The sequence below is a fragment of the Erythrolamprus reginae genome, chromosome 6 (genome assembly GCF_031021105.1).
Source record: "Erythrolamprus reginae isolate rEryReg1 chromosome 6, rEryReg1.hap1, whole genome shotgun sequence".
In the NCBI taxonomy this organism is placed as follows: domain Eukaryota; kingdom Metazoa; phylum Chordata; class Lepidosauria; order Squamata; family Dipsadidae; genus Erythrolamprus; species Erythrolamprus reginae.
The window spans coordinates 64,022,571-64,039,255 of NC_091955.1; the positions used below are offsets into that span (position 1 = coordinate 64,022,571).

At 37.8% G+C, this 16,685-nt stretch overlaps 1 protein-coding gene across 1 annotated transcript in view; it reads right to left on the reverse strand.

Moving 5' to 3' along the window:
• The window catches only part of L3MBTL2 (L3MBTL histone methyl-lysine binding protein 2), a 40,694-nt gene extending 25,788 nt beyond the window's left edge, over nt 1-14,906 (reverse strand). Inside the window, exons 1-7 of the mRNA XM_070756060.1 lie at nt 14,758-14,906; nt 10,815-11,067; nt 6,279-6,412; nt 4,266-4,389; nt 3,709-3,788; nt 2,953-3,070; nt 153-287 (exon numbers count right to left, since the gene is read on the reverse strand). Of these exons, the coding sequence (XP_070612161.1) occupies nt 153-287; nt 2,953-3,070; nt 3,709-3,788; nt 4,266-4,389; nt 6,279-6,412; nt 10,815-11,067; nt 14,758-14,778 (865 nt within the window). The 5' untranslated portion in view covers nt 14,779-14,906. The remainder of the gene's footprint in view (nt 1-152; nt 288-2,952; nt 3,071-3,708; nt 3,789-4,265; nt 4,390-6,278; nt 6,413-10,814; nt 11,068-14,757) is intronic.
• Between the last annotated feature and the right edge of the window lie 1,779 nt (nt 14,907-16,685).

The window sequence follows — 16,685 nt, forward strand, 5'->3', positions numbered from 1 at the left end:
ATTCTACATTGATGCTTTCGATTTGCCTAATTTGTTCCATAGCAGTAAAATCACTAGCATAAATATATATAAAGTAACTTTCTTAGATAAGGGAAGAAAAGGAAATTGTGAGTTGTAATGTTCTACAGCTAACCAAGAGTTAAGATACTTACTCTGAGGTGGCACCAGAATTTTGCTGTTAATGGCACACCAACCAACTGGATGTACTTCCATAGTACCTAGGTTGACCCAGAAGTCATGACTGGAATCATTTTCAAAGCCTTCATAACGCAGCAGTGCCTTGTAACCTGCCAAAATTGAAGCTTTGAAGAAAGGAACAGAACAATCCCCATCCCTAAAAGTAGATTATTATCTTTGGGGATTCCTGGACATATCTGGGATTCTGAGGAATTACTAGGAACAAAATATTGATGTAGGCTTTCATGGCTAGTATCTGTTGGATAGTGTTGGGCTTCAGGATTTAGTGACCATGGTCTAGAGCACAGGTCTCCAATTGGTGGTGACCCATGAGAAAATTTTGGTGGTCTGCAGACACACCCAGGTGGAGGAGCTGCTTCCGGATGACTAATGGTCAGTCCTGTGACTACAGCTCTTGAACAAGGGACCAACCAGGCAGCTCATGTTGGGGTTGAAAATCTCCGCCATAGAGGGAGCTACATGAAACTTGCAACTTTGCAGTGCAGCCCTCACCGGTCAAAATGAGATAATGGTGCAAGGGAGTAGGTGGTGTAGGCAGGCCAAAGCAAGGGGTGTCAGCAACTTGCAGCTCCTTCTTCCCCCTGCTGTGGCTTCCTGTCGGCTGAACCCACTAGTGGCTGGCCTTGCCCTCCCCTTGCAGTCACTCCTTGCCTGGCCTGAGAAAGGAAGGGTGGAGGGATGGAGATTTGCTCAAATTTCAGAGCAGGAGCAAAGCTTCATCTCTTGCTTGGTCTCACGGGCATTTCCTCCAGGCCTTATTGGTGCTCCACACACCTTGGTCCCACGGAGATGCATGACTTCCCCTCAGCCTTGACCTGGCCTGGCTGTTTCTCTCCGCAATACCTTTTGTGATCTTCCGACAAATAAAGTCAATGGGGAAGCCAGATTCACTTAACAACCATGCTACTAACTTAACAACTGTAGTGATCCACTTAACAGCTGTGGTAAGAAAGGTCATACAATGGGACAAAATTAACAAATGTCTTGCTTAGCAACAGTGGCAATAATGAACCAAATAAAATATAGTTTAAAATACAATTGCAGAATTGTTACAATTACATCTGCCAGAAATAAGATGGAAGGTAAAGTTCTGAGAGTACTTTGGCTGGCTGGTGAGAGCATTTTGGGACCTATAGATATTGTCCTACCAATCTAGCTATCATTAAGTCTTAAACAATGATCATTTGTCTTAACAGTTTCAGCAGTAGTTCCTGTAGATCATCTCCCTTCATTCAGGGAGTATCATTAGATCAGAGAGCTCCCACCAGTTTTGGAAACAATTCTATATCTAATATCTAAATCTATATATCAGAGATGGGTTCCTTCTGGTTTGCAGCAAACCACAGGTAAAGTCACAGAGCCAGTTCTGTCAGTGATAGTCCATGGACACTGTTATCTTTTTCTTTTGTTTTTAAAAAATGAGGGGGGCGGTTGCTGATTTTTTTCTTCTGTGCATGCGCAAAAGCCACATTTCCAGCACTGCGCATGTGCCGCCCTCCTGTTTCAGGTTTTTTAAAAAAAAATTTGCTAATTTTCAGCACTGCGTATGTATGCAAGCCTATGTAGCATGGCCACATGGTATCCAATAAGCGCACAACTACACAGCATGGGAGGAAGCGAAGCAGCAGTGGGTTAGTTAGAACTTACCCCTGATCTATACCTTTATCTATCTAATGAACTTTGTCTTTTGAAACAGTTTAATGATCTGATATCTGACAGTTTTTACAGTTTTCTTGCATCTAACCACCGGTGCGAATTTCACTATTCAATCTCAAATTTAATAGGTTCAGATAATGTGATGACAGTTGAGTACTGTTTTTTAAGTTCTCAGTTAACTATCTCCTTAACATGGGAAAGTTCATTGAAACTTTTTTTTGATGAACCATTTTGATGGTTTAAAATATACTCCTTGGTTAAAGATTTACAAAGAATGGTATAGGCAGATTCATAATACAGACCAGAGATCTGTATCAAGATAATCACAAGTTAATTCCTTGGAAGTCCTCCATTTTTTAAACATTTGAGATAGGGATATGAAGGTAGAGGTTAAGCTAATGCTTAGAGCAGATCTCGTATGACTGATAAAAAATGTGGATGCCAAGTTTTCTGACACCCATCTTGAAACCAAGACAGCACACACATAAACACCACACATGGAAAAGTCATTGATGGAAGACTGATCTTCTGATGGCAGCATCCCAGCTTCTAGAAAAGCTACTCCTACATTTAGTAGGTTATCATTCGAAGAAAAAGGGGAAAATATTCTTTGGAAAGGATCTGTTTTAAATCAAGCTGTGAGAATGAATGAATGAATGAATGAATGAATGAATGAATGAATGAATGAAAGAAAGGAAGACTGTGTTTGTGGTAAAAGTATAATTGGGTTATTTATTTATTTTTATTTTTATAGCTGCCTATCTTATAATCAACTCTGAAATGTTGATTTGTTTAATCTGATGATCAGGCAGATATCAATAAATGTGTTGGTTAGTGTCAGGAAACCATACAAAGAAAGCCATTTAAGCTATAATGTCTAATTACCTGTCAAGTGTAGGAAGTTAAAACAAAGAATTTGCAACACATTTTGCTTCCAAACCTCCACTTGAATATATCTAATGAAGGCAAGGCATTGCTGGGTAACTAGTTTAACACTTTATCTCATTTATACCAACTTTTTGGACAGAAGTAGTACACATTTTAAAAAAATTAAAAAACATTCATAGTCTTTTCTATGCTCCTCCTCAAAGAATCTACCTGCAATCTTAACAACAGAAGCAATCCAATACACACGACTGGGAAGCACAGCATCACTGTTCAATACTTCAACCTTCAGCCCTTTTATCACATCTTCCCATTGATCATAAAGGGGAACCTGCAAGAAGAATGGGAGTGGAAGCAAGCAGGGAGGTCAAAGCAGGGAAGAGAAAAAATATTGGCTGTATGTACATATGTTCAATTGTGTTTGTATGTATGTATGTAATATTAGAGTAGTTGATGCTTGGAACAAACTTCCAGCAGACATGGTTGGTAAATCCACAGTAACTGAATTTAAACATGCCTGGCATAAACATATATCCATCCTAAGATAAAATACAGGAAATAGTATAAGGGCAGACTAGATGGACCATGAGGTCTTTTTCTGCCATCAATCTTCTATGTTTCTATGTTTCTATGCATGTAAGTATTTTTGTGAATGCACAAGTAAGGCCATATCATGTATCAATTTTTCCCAATGTCCCAGAGCTACACCTACCCAGAAATCACTGATTTACAAATACACTTTCATTTTCCCATCTTTGCTCTAGAGCAGGGGGGGTCAAATTCATTTGGTGTGGACTAGATGCGTCATGTGCTGGCCACACCCACCCCAGTTTACCAAAGGGAGAAAAAGTTGTGATAGTCATGTGATGACAACATGTCATCACGATTTTGACGCACTTGCCCTAGAGGAATGTACCCATGATGCCCCATGACCTCCCACACATGTTGAAAAAAAGAGAGAGTACTCACATGTTTGAAACTGCTAACAGGTACAGACTTGTATTCATGGTCCAGAACATATTTTCCCCAGTCAAAGCCTACAATGAGAGCTAGGAATGCAAAATAAGAGATATCAAGTCCTCTAAGTATAGAAACCTAAGGATGGAAAACAGATGCAGCACAACAAAAAGGTTTGTCAATAAAGTTAATAGACACAACTTATCTTGAAATACTGAAATAGGATATAGGTTGGGAGGATGAGAGAAAGTAGAGGCCAACACATAGAATAGAATAGAATAGAATTTTTATTGGCCAAGTGTGATTGGACACACAAGGAATTTGTCTTGGTGCATATTAGAAAGTTTGTTAACTATATTCAGTTTGAAATAATCTAAAAACAAAAAGGAGTTGGGGATCCTTCAATCCAATCATTCATTTCATATCACATTTAATTTTGATGACATATCCACGCTTCTTTTTTAGTTAGCCCACACTCCTTATCCGTGAGTATTTTGCAAGAACTCTGATGAATGCTTTATTTTGTAGTAATTACAATTTTAGTTCCTCCAACTGCTGATCTCACTTACCATCTTGACCAGTTGATGTTCCATCTGCCAGTTGTCCTGTCCCCTGAATATGGAGAAATGCTCCAATTTTAGCAGACCAAGCTGCCTTGTGCAGGACTTTAGCTTTTTTTGTTGGTGGTTTACCCTGTGAGAATGTATCAAAATGTTTCAAAATAAGACACATACACACAAAAAAAGAATGTGTAGATTTCTAATTACACATAGTAATTCCTTGCTACATTGTAAATATCTCATCATGAACACTGGTTTTGGCTTAATATATCACAGTCAATTGTTATGTTCATTTAATAAAACAGGGTTAGCAAACAATGGTTTAGACCAGTGGTTCTCAACTTGGGGTTGGCACCCCTTTGGGGGTCGAACGACTGTTTCACAGGGGTCGCCTAAGACCATGGGGAAAAGACAAGTTTTCCTTGGTGTTAGGAACTAAAGCTTCTATTCTGGCGCCTTGGAAAATATTTTTACAATCTGATCAATCAGGCATTTACAATGAGGGTGTCCCTCTGACCTTCCTGCCAATCAGCCTAAAACTCTGTTGAGAGAACTGGCACTAGACTTATGGTTGGGGGTCACCACAACATAAGGGGTTGCGGCATTAGAAAGGTTGAGAACCACTGGTTTAGACCAATATGTGGATTCAATCTTGTTATAGGTTTCTACAGTTATAAATCACTTTACAAAAAGTATTTGATAAAATGAAGAAGAAAAGCAGAATTCATGTAAGTTAGGGCTTTGATAGATCTGGCAACGTCATTTCTGCCCATGAAAAGTTAATATTACAATAACTTTGCAAATTGTGTAAAGCTCCTGGGAATTCTTAGGCAATAAAATGTATACAATATAGATCTTATTACATTTATAAGTGTCAGGAAGAACAGTACTTGTTTATCCTACTCATGAGTTCTGAAATATTTTATAGTTAGCAAGAGGAAAAAAAGTTGAACCCTCTTCTTAAAACAACTCAAATATGAATATTATACAGACAAGAACTGCCTCAAAAACAATAGAAAAATTATTAATAATTATGTTTTTATATCGTCCTTCTAGCAAGGAAAAATTCTTTATTCTCATGTCTGTATTTCAATTCTTTGGATTATACAATGAAATTAAACTGTCTTCTTACAAATTATGGATTCATTCTTTTCCTATTAATTTTATAATCTCTTTCAAATGCTCCTAACGTAAATTAAATGTATACAATACATCCTGTGCTCTGTTCTAATTTTAAAATAAAACAAATGATACTGCATATATATTATTTTTAACATGGCTATGAATAAAACAAATATGGATTCATTATGGAAATTCTGTTACGCCCCTATATCTGTTTAGTCAAATTGGCATAGAGATTACTTCTAGTTTTCCTAATGCTACTCAGATCACAGAAAACAGATTTTGTAGAGTAAATTTCTCAAAACGTGAACAAGATCAGAAAAAAAACAAGTTCCATATGATATAAAATATGAATCTGTAGTAAAAAGGGCAGCTTTTCTATATGAAATTAGCACTGACATATGTGAGGGTATAATTGTGAAGGGAGATCAAGTGTTTTTCAGCCTTAGCTTCACTGTATCTAACAAATGTTCTCTCACTTATTTATAAGAATCAAGTGTGGCCTTTTTTGTGCATTTGCTGGCATTTGAAAGAGAACACTGCTTAGAATAAACATTATTCTGTTTCAGATCCAGCACTAGCATTTTGTACTCTTAGTGGCCAATCAGAGGCCAATAGGAAATGATCCCAACTTATACACTCCTGGAATTTCTCACAGATAAATATTGTCTACATTTCAGAAGTTATAGATACCTATTACAACTAGTAACCATGGCTAGCATAATCCTCCATGAATTTATTGAATCTCCTTTAGTGCCTCCCAAATTGGTGGCCCTAAACTATCCAAATAAACTATTCAAATAAAGCTAGTGTTTGCAGAACAAAGCATTTTCCAATATTTTCCTTATATTTAGCAGTACATAATTTAACAAAGGGTCTTAACACAAGGATATTAATCACCTGCAGTCTTGCCAGAATGCTAGCTTTCTTGGAATTTGAGGAGTAACTCCTGGAGCAGGAGACACTGCAGAAACGTTTGGTCTTGGAGAAGAAGGCATCTTTTGTGCCCACAATGCCACACATCTCACAGACAGCTGAGAAACAGGAATACAGTAAGAATCACTGGCAGGAAATTAATCAAGAAAGCACAAGGCTATATTCTGGGAATATTAAAATAATGACAATATCCTTCACAAAGTTATGAAAAATATACACATTATAACGCATAATTTCCATTATTTTAATTAGGCCCAATTCTACCATTAAAGGATGTGGTGGTTCAGTGGCTAAGATGCTGAGCTTGTCGATGAGAAGGCAGTTCGAATCCCTAGCACCGCATAACAGAGTGAGCTCCTGTTACTTGTCCCAGCTTCTAACTCAGCAGTTCAAAAGCATGTAAAAATGCAAGTAGAAAAACAGAGACCACTTTAGTGGGAAAGTAATAGTGCTCCGTGCACCTTCCGTGTTTAATCGTGCCAGCCACATGATCATGGAGACATCTTTGGACAGTGCTGGCTCTTTGGATTAGAAATGGAGTCGAGCATCGCCCCTAGAGCCGGAAACGACTAGCACGCATGTGTAGGGGAACTTTTAGCTTTAATATTGTTATTAAGTAGGATAAAAACTTGGGGAAATAACATGGAGGAAAATAAAGGTTTCTGCTCTTATTGGTAATAAAAATCACACTTGTCTTCTAATATGAACTACCAGTGGGAGTAATAGATATCGCTCAATTGCCATGACTGCCAGAAGCACCAATTGGATTTGGTAAGCGCATACATTTGGTAAGTACATAAATAATAGAACTATCTTGTCAGGAAACAACAAACAACCAAAAATGGAATCTTCAACTCTAATACTGGATGTCTACATAGATCCATATATATCATATACTCATTTTTATCATAAAGGCACCTCATTACAAATAATTCTATTTAATGTTGTTTCAAGAAGACCCTAGCTTATGAAGTATTTACTCTGAAGATAACCAATTCTGATAGCTGCTTTCCTGTAAAATAGACAGGTCGTCAAAATAGGGAGCCCCTTGTCAAATTCTGTACCTGTTAAAAGCGGTATACCCCAAGGCAGCGTTCTAGCACCAACACCCTTAATACTCTACATAAATGAGCTTTGTGATATTATAAGCAAGTGCGTCCTCTTTGCTGATGATGTAAAACTATTTAACACCACCGTCAATAGTGCTACCCTTCAAAATGACCTTGACTTTCTGTCGGAATGGTCAAACAATTGGCAACACCAAATCTCAACCAACAAATGCTCTGTTTTACACATTTGGCAAAAAGAATCAGAACACAAAATACAAGCTGAGTGGACATGACCTTGTAGACGACCCTCACTCTATCAAGGGCCTTGGAATATTCATATCTCATGATCTAAGTGCCAAATCCCACTGAAACAACATCATCAAAAATGCATTAACAGTTGTAAACATAATCTTCTGTAGCTTCTTCTCCGGTAATATTGCACTTCTAACAGAGCATATAAAACATTTGCTAGACCAATTCTCAAATACAGCTCATCTGTTTGAAACCTGCACTGCATATTGGACATTAATACAATTGAATGTGTCCAGAGATATTTCACGGGAAGAGTCCTCCACTTCTCTGCTCACAACAGAATACCTTATCCACCAGACTTGAAATTCTGGGCTCAGACAACTTAGAACAACGCCGCCTTCAGTATGACCTAAGTGTAGTTCATAAAATTATCCACTACAATGTCCTACCTGTCAATGACTACTTCAACTTCAACCACAACAATACACGAGCATACAATAGATGCAAATTTAAAGTGAACCACTCCAAACTCAATTGCAGAAAACACAACTTTAGCAACAGAGTGGCCAATGCCTGAAATACACTACCCAACTCTGTGGTTTCATCCCCCAATCCCCAAAATTTTAACCTTAGATTGTCTACTGTTGACCTCACCCCATTCCTAAGAGATCTGTAAGGGGAATGCATAAGTGCACCAGCATGCCTACCATCCCTGTCCTAATGTTCCCTTTTAGTTTTATTCATTTCATGTATTCAAATTATGTATATAGTTATGTGTATTATCTAATACAAGATGGTCTTAATTAATTAATTAAAAAATGCTAAGTAGAGCATCCCTTCTGGGGAGTTAGACTTGGATGTATTGTTGATATTCAAGTTGCAACCCAGTGAATCAGGAAATGTTTCTATGACCACTCACTCTACCTTTAAAAAGTAGGGATTAATTAGTGCAAGATTTTGTATTAATTGGATGTATGATGGTAAGTACAGCTATACACCACTAACGTTAAGTTGCTTTTTTTGGAAATGCAGACTGTGAGAAAGTGTTAGATATAATGCAATAATATATGTATCAAATATCACATATTACATAATTGCATGGAAATCATCTTTTATATACAATTTTCTATAAAGTACTCATGCCAATATTTTCTAAACAAATATACAAACTAAATATTTATTTATATATTGCCTCCTACATGAATACAGTAGAGCTAGGCAATCATATTCTCTTATCTCTACCCCTCCTTCCTCTTTTGGCACAGAAGGTAATTCCCTAAATAGAAAATAATGTCAAAGGAAGTGCTAGTAAAATAATTTTATTGGAAACTGAACATTTTGAAAATTAATTATTATTTCAAGGACACTTTAAAGACTACAAATACGTATTAGTATATAGAATGACATATAACGCCCACGGATATATCTAATCATTTTAATTAAACTGTTTCAATATCCATATTCATTAACTGTCTGAAAGCTATGATTTGACTGTGGCCATTGGACACTGTAAATATGACTTTTCTCACCTATCCTGCATATGGACATAACTCCTGCAAATGTTCACTATTTCTACTAGCATTCATATTGTATAAACTAGACAGAATCTCTATCCTAATATATATATATAGGGATAATTATCAGAGTGTGGGTAATTACCAGTTATTGCAATGATACGGAAAACCAATCATGCTATAAAACATTTCATTATTCTGTATTATTTATTGTATAAAAATTATACTCTATATATCTAAGGAAAATGTTACATGCTTGTTCAGCTTTGGTTAACAGCAAAGGTCAAATCAAACATGATTGGATTATAGAAGTTATGTGCTAGACAGAGACAACTCACCCCTCTTGATTAAGTTTAAGGAAATAATTGTTTAAGTTTATGTTGACTTTAGGTGATTGAAGTCCTTCTGTTTGTCTGGTTAATTAAGATGGTCTCCTGTTTATTTAGCTATCTTTATACCCTGACAGGATTTGTCTGTATGCTATATGTCACATATTAACTATATACATTGTAACTAGGTTAAGTTAAGAATTAATGTTTTATATTTGTACACAAAGGAAACTGATTATAAAAATAAACTTGCAAGTCCAGAGAATCATGACACACAGCATGATCCCAGAGAGAGAGAGAGAGCTTGCTTCTCAACATGGGACAGCTCTGCTCAGCCCAGAGAGATTTTTCCAACATGGACAAAGCATTCTAGAAATCACGTGTTCTTAGGATTAGAATTAGAAAATGCTTAGGCCAGTGGTCACCAACCTTTACAACTGGTAGTGGGCTGAGATCTGGAGATTAGGGTCCATTTACAGGCAATGTAAGGAAGCACAGAATATGATCTCCTTTAAAGAAACACGTTTAAGTAAGAAAAACTGCATCTCAAATTTATTTGTGTAGGTCATAGAACACCAATGAGGTGAAAATGAGATTGTTTTTACTATTTTAAAAATGTTTGTTTCTGAATAGTTTCATACTATTTAATGGAAACTTTCAGTGTCTACTTTTGTTTACATTTAGAATGGGTCTTTCCCTTTAAGAATGTTGCCCTCCAAATTCCTTTCCACTACAAATTACAATAGCTGATCTCAATCTCATTTAGTTTTGTACAGTATAGTAGATGACCAGTTTACAGACATTTTAGAAGGTAAAAAAAATTGTGCCTCATTTTGACTTTGTGGAAGCCTTTTTACTCTGTCTATGTGCATTGGAAGTAAATTCATGCAATATGTTTTAGGAATGTTCATATTCCTTACAGTTACTTTTTTGTGCCTCTTGCATTCTTGTTTGTGGTAATTAAGCTGAACAGATATAGAATGGTTTTTAATAAATATATTTGGTTCATTTCTGATTTTCAGGGTATACATACATATTGGATACTCACTATTGAAATAAAATATATATAAGCAGAATAGCAATTTTTAGCAATATTAGTTTTTGGTCCGTTTTAAAACATTTTAGCAAACTGTCCTTTTTTCTGTGTTGATTGTTTGAGAAAGGAATTCATTTCCGAAATGCATCAGCCTTGCTAAAATCATTTTTACAGGAATGTGAACTTTTTCCTCTTTTTCCCCTTAATGCAAAAATATTTTAAACTCATTCTCTATAAGTTCCCATCTGCGCACAACAAGAGAGCCACTTCAAGTCTCATGAGATGAGCCCTTCCATAGGCACAGAAGAGAATTGTGGTACCTGGTTCAGATCCATTATCATCTGGCATGTGGGTGCTGGGGATCAGGATCGGTGAAGAGGATGGAGCCACTTCCCCAACCTCACAATCTGCTCCTTCATTCTCACTAGAATCTTCTAAATAGGAAGTGCTGCTACTTTCCTCACTGCTGCTATATTGAGGAACGCTATCATAATCCCCATAGAGATCGAAGTCATCTTCTTCCTCAGCCATCTGCTCCAAAGATGAAGACTTGCAGTTGATTGGAGATTCCAACTAGCACAAAACAGACAAGAGTATCACAAATAATTCATATGGTGGGAAACATAAAATAGTAACGGTTAAAGGATTTTACTCCATTAGTCATTGCTGATTGTAAAAGAACAAGATTAGTCTCAAGATTAATTTCCAGCGTTGGGAATTCACTCTTCACTAGCCAGCTAGATATGAAATATATCCCAAATCGATATTTTCTAACTAACATCAGAAGAGGAGAGGGAGAATTTAGTATATTTCAGTAGTGCACCTAATAGATTTGAAACTCCAAGTGGATCAGTCTTTCATTCACTCACACATAAATACATTACAGGTAAACATTCCCCACCTACATCCCTGCTAGTCATTTCCAGCTCTAGGTGTGATGCTTATCTTTATTTCTAAGTCAAGCAGCCAACGCTGTCTGAAGACATCTCAATGGTCATGTGGCTGTTATGACTAAATGCTGAAGGTGCAGGGACACTGTTACCTTCCCACCAAAGTGGTCCCTATTTTTCTACTTGCATTTTTACGTGCTTTCAAACTGCTATGTTGGTAGATGCGGGGACAGGTAACAAGTAGTGGCGCTAGAGATTCGAACCGCTGAACTGCCGACCTTCTGATCAACAAGCTCAGTGTCTTAGCCAGTGAGTAACCATGTCTCTAAATACACACATACCATGTTACAAAATTACTTTCAGTTGATAATCATGACATGATATAAATAAAAATAATGAACAGAAAAGGAAAGTAGACAGTGAAAATATTGCCAAACAGTTTAACAACACATTGCAAAGAGATGACACTAAAATTGGTTAATATCTGGCAAAAGGTAACTGATAATGAAAGATGGAACAAAAGAGGCAGCTACAGACCAATAATTACCTAACAATTTTCAACTAACTCATGCTATAGCTGATACAGTCCAATAGTAAACAAGCTCTTTCCACCTGGGCAGAAAAGAAATTGCCCAAATATCAAGGAAACAAAATATCAGCTCCTAATTAACAAGATGATTTGGAAAACTACAAGAGTAGGAAGACCAACTTGAATGTAGTATCCTTGGAATACAAGACAGCATTTGACTACCAGAAATGAGTTATAATGATTAGGTTAGATAATTATGATTACATAATTAGACAATCTTGAGCCTAAAAATAACACAAGTTAGAGAAACATCAGAAGCCTTGTGCAAAGATCAACGGCACAAAGGAAGACACAATTGTTGATCAATGGCTATAGACTAGGATAGGTTAATATCAAGAGAGGAATCTTTCAAGAAGACTCACTATCACCAGTACTGTTTCTTGTTGAAAAGGAATCAGTGCAGTAGTACTGAATTAGTCAGTACTATCAAACATCAAAAATCTCTGTCAAACTATCATACCTCTTATATTTATTTATTTTATTTATTTATTTTGTCAAACAATTATAGGGTGGTAATTTGTACAAATAAAACACTAGATAAGTAATGATAAAAAGTAACAAAAGAAGACAATAGAACAGGGACGGTAGGTACAGTGGTGTGTTTATGATCTGAAGCTGTATGGAAAAATACCATCTGAAATATAATGACTGCTCAACACTGTCCATAAATACAACTGAGATACTGCAATGGAGTTTGGACTGAACAAATGTGCCATCCTCGCCATCAATAGTTCAAACGGAAGGAGCCAGAATGTCCTATGGTAGGAATCTGCAATCTTAAACACTCAAAGACCCACCCATTTCCTACAGAAAACATTGGGAGCCACAAAACCGAATGTTAATGAACAACATCACTCCCACTCAACATAACATTGCAATTGGAGTCTCTTAGATACCTGAAGTGCAACTGTAACTTTCAATGCATACTTTTCAATTTCTAGCACAGTTTTTAAAAAACATTAGCTACTTTGTAACTGGCTCCTGGAATACAAATTTATCAATTGGTAAGAATGAGACCATTTTTTTCTTAACATTTACTGTTTCCTTACAACAAAGTTGAGTTTCCTACTTCTTATGAAGTGAGAACTATGTAACAAATTATAGAAGCACAGAAGTCATAAACAAGATGGTTTATATTTTAGGATCAAGAAGAATGTTATATGTACTATCATAGGTTTATGTCATTATGGTCAGCTCTTATGGCCAGCAGACAGCTAAAGTAAAAATGTGCAACCAAGATTAAAATTTAAATGTAAACAAAACAACATATATAGCAAGCATTCTGCGAGTAAATGTTGATGAACTGACACAAATTCCGCAAAACTGGTGACAAAATTAGAAGCCAATCTTATTAGTTCAATAATAAGATTAATAAGGTTAAGATGCTGGGCTTGTCAGCAGCAGAGTTGATATCCCAGGTCCAAGACCCGAATGCCATGTGACCATTCTTGCCCCATCGCCTGCCAACCTAGCAGTTCAAAAGCATGCAAATAAGAGTAGATAAAGAGATTCCAATAACATGGGAAGATAATAGTGATCTGTGATGTCATGATGGATACACGACTATGGAAACATCTTCAGGTAGCACTGGCTCAATATCCTTGAAATAGTTAACTGCCCTTAAAGCTGGCTACGACTAGCAGACTGAAATCTGCATGAACTTGTTTACCTTTATGAACCTATCTCCACCCCCACTCCATTGAAAACTGAACTATTGAAGGCATTATTTTAGTAAAGTGGGGCTCCCTTTGAGGCAGGTAATATTATTATATGCAGTTCATTGATTCTATCCCACCAGCTACATCAGGGGTAGGCAAAGTTGGTTCTTCCATGACATGTAGACTTCAACTCCTAGAATGCCTGAGCTAGCATGATTGGCTCAGGAATTCTGGGAATTGAAGTCCACAAGTCAGAGAAGAGCCAACATTGCCTACCCCTGCGCTACACAAACAGGAGTATTTGCAGTGAGAATGCTGCAATTTTTCTCCTTCAATATGGCATTAAAATGAAGTCGAGATTCCCTATGAAACTGGCAATATTGTGGGCCATTGATTCTAGCTCACTTTAAAGATGTGAAACCTCCAACTCTCAGACTTCCACATCTAGCATGGTAGTTGAAGAATTTTTAAAGTTGAAGACAACATATCTTAAAAGTTGTGAAGTTTGAAAAACACTTTTCTAGAATTAAACTGATAATACTGAATTCATAGGGTTCCATCCTGACCTTATTTCAATGAGCGGTCAAAGACTGCCTCCCCTCCCCAGGTGTGTGGTGGATAACTTGTGTGATGCTTTGCTTTTTGTGTGACAGATTGGAGTAGCCTATAAATACACCAGCAAGCAAGAGACAGGCAGGAGTGTGGCAATTCCTGGCACCCCCCACTCACTGAGTAAAACAAAAGTGCATTCCAATCTTTTGAGGGTTCAGTATATTTTGCAAGGTGAGCTTGATAATCCTGAGATAAATCCCTTGAAATGAAACGTCAGATTGCTTACAACAGATTGACGGAAGACGAATGAAAACATTGAACAATAAGCAAGTTTCAAGACGCTCCCGAGGATTATTGGGGGGGGGGGACACCTACGAATCTCTACTTTGAGGGACCTACTTTTTCCTGTCAGGTAAAAAAAAATAAAGTACAGAAAACGCAGAAATAGTAAAGAGACCATTCAGGGAGGACACTATTCCCGCTCGTAACTATCCAAAGCAAAGAACCGCTGTAACTTTTAGCGCCAAAAGTCTCGCCGAGTAGAGTGGACAAGAATCGGCTAAATAGGTTTTACCTCGCCTTCCTCCCGCTCCATGGCTCCGCTATCCGCCGCTATGCGGAGCCGCAAGAGGCTGCCAAGCGTGCATCGTTTTTCCCCTCAGGCGGACAGCAGCGACCAAACGACAGATGAACGTCCTTTACGCGCCTCGAGCGCACGAAAGCTTCCAGGCGTTTGCAGCGGCACCAATGAAAGGAGAGGATCGACAGGAACAGGAAGAGAAGCTGAGAGACGTCTACCAATCGCAAGCTGCCTTCTGCCAAGGGAACGCTGGGAAGGAAAGTCTTTCAAGTGTCAGTTCTGTGTGGAAAATTGTGGGCTGCTACTCCCGTTCTTCTATTCCATATCGCTGCCTATTATTGTACTAAAGGATTAATAGTGGGGTAGTGATTTCTGACAGTCTCAAAAAGCGTGAACAGTGCAGTCAGGCAGTAGGGAAAGCAAGTAGAAGGCTTGGCTGCATAGCTAGAAGTATAACAAGCAGGAAGAGGGAAATTGTGACCCCGCTGTATAGAACGCTGGCGAGACCACATTTGGAACACTGTATTCAGTTCTGGAGACCTCCCCTACAAAAATATGTTGATAAAATTGAACGGGTCCAAAGACTGGCTACAAAAATGGTGGAAGGTCTTAAGCACAAAACTTAGGAGGAAAGACTTAATGAACTCAATCTGTATAGTCTAGACCAGTGATTTTCAACCTTTTTTGAGCCACGGCACATTTTTTACATTTACAAAATCCTGGGGCACACCACCAACCAAAATGACACTCTAAGACACTCTCCTCTCTTTTTCCATCCCTGTCTCCTCCCCACCCTTGTGTGTGTGTGGGTGGGTGGGTGTGTATACACACTCTTGAACCATTTCCAAAAACAGGTGAGGGCTGGGTTTTTCCCTCTCTTATTCTTTGGGTGCTTTTTATCATATGCTTTAAATCAAGAGTCACTTCTCTCTCTCTTTTGTTTCTCTCTCTTTCCTCTCATTCTCTGTCTCAATCATTTTCTCATTTCTCTTTTTTCCTCCCCTTTTTGCTCATTTCTCCCGCTCTCTCTCTCTATCTCCCTTCCTCTCCTTTTCTCTTGCTTTCTCTCTTTCTCTCTCTTTTGCCTTCTTTCTCTCTCACTCTTGCTTTCTCTCTTTCTTTTCTTTCTCTATCTTGCTTTCTCTCTCTCTCTCTCTTGCTTTCTTTCTCTCTTTCTCACTCTCACTCTCTCAGCAAAAAGTTGCGAGACCGGAACCTGAGCTTCCTTCTTTGCAGCACACCTGACCATGTCTCGCGGCACACTAGTGTGCCATGGCACACTGGTTGAAAAACACTGGTCTAGACTCTGGAGGACAGAAGGGAAATGATCGAAACATTTAAATATGTTAAAGGGTTAAATAAGTTTCGGGAGGGAAGTGTTTTTAATAGGAAAGAACACAAGAACAAGGGGACACAATCTGAAGTTAGTTGGGGGAAAGATCAAAGGCAACATGAGAAAATATTATTTTACTGAAAGAGTAGTAGATGCTTGGAACAAACTTCCAGCAGACGTGGTTGGTAAATCCACAGTAACTGAATTTAAACATGCCTGGGATAAACATATATCCATCCTAAGATAAAATACAGGAAGTAATATAAGGGCAGACTAGATGGATCATGAGATCTCTTTCTGCCATCAATCTTCTGTTTCTAGTTCAAAAAGACTTTGTGAATTGGGAAAGTGCTGTTTCCTCCCAGGAGGAAAAGAGCGGGTGACACTGTGCCCACGCTTCAGCCCAAATGTCTAAAGAATGTCTTAAGGGGTACTCCAAAATAGTAAATGAAACAAAACGTCTAATTCTAACCGCGCTAGGCACTTGCAGCCATATTTCCCATTTGCTACCGGTGTCACTCATCTTTGAGCATTAAGAGGGCATAGCTCTTTTCTCATCCTTTCCTCAAGTATAAATGGATATTATTTA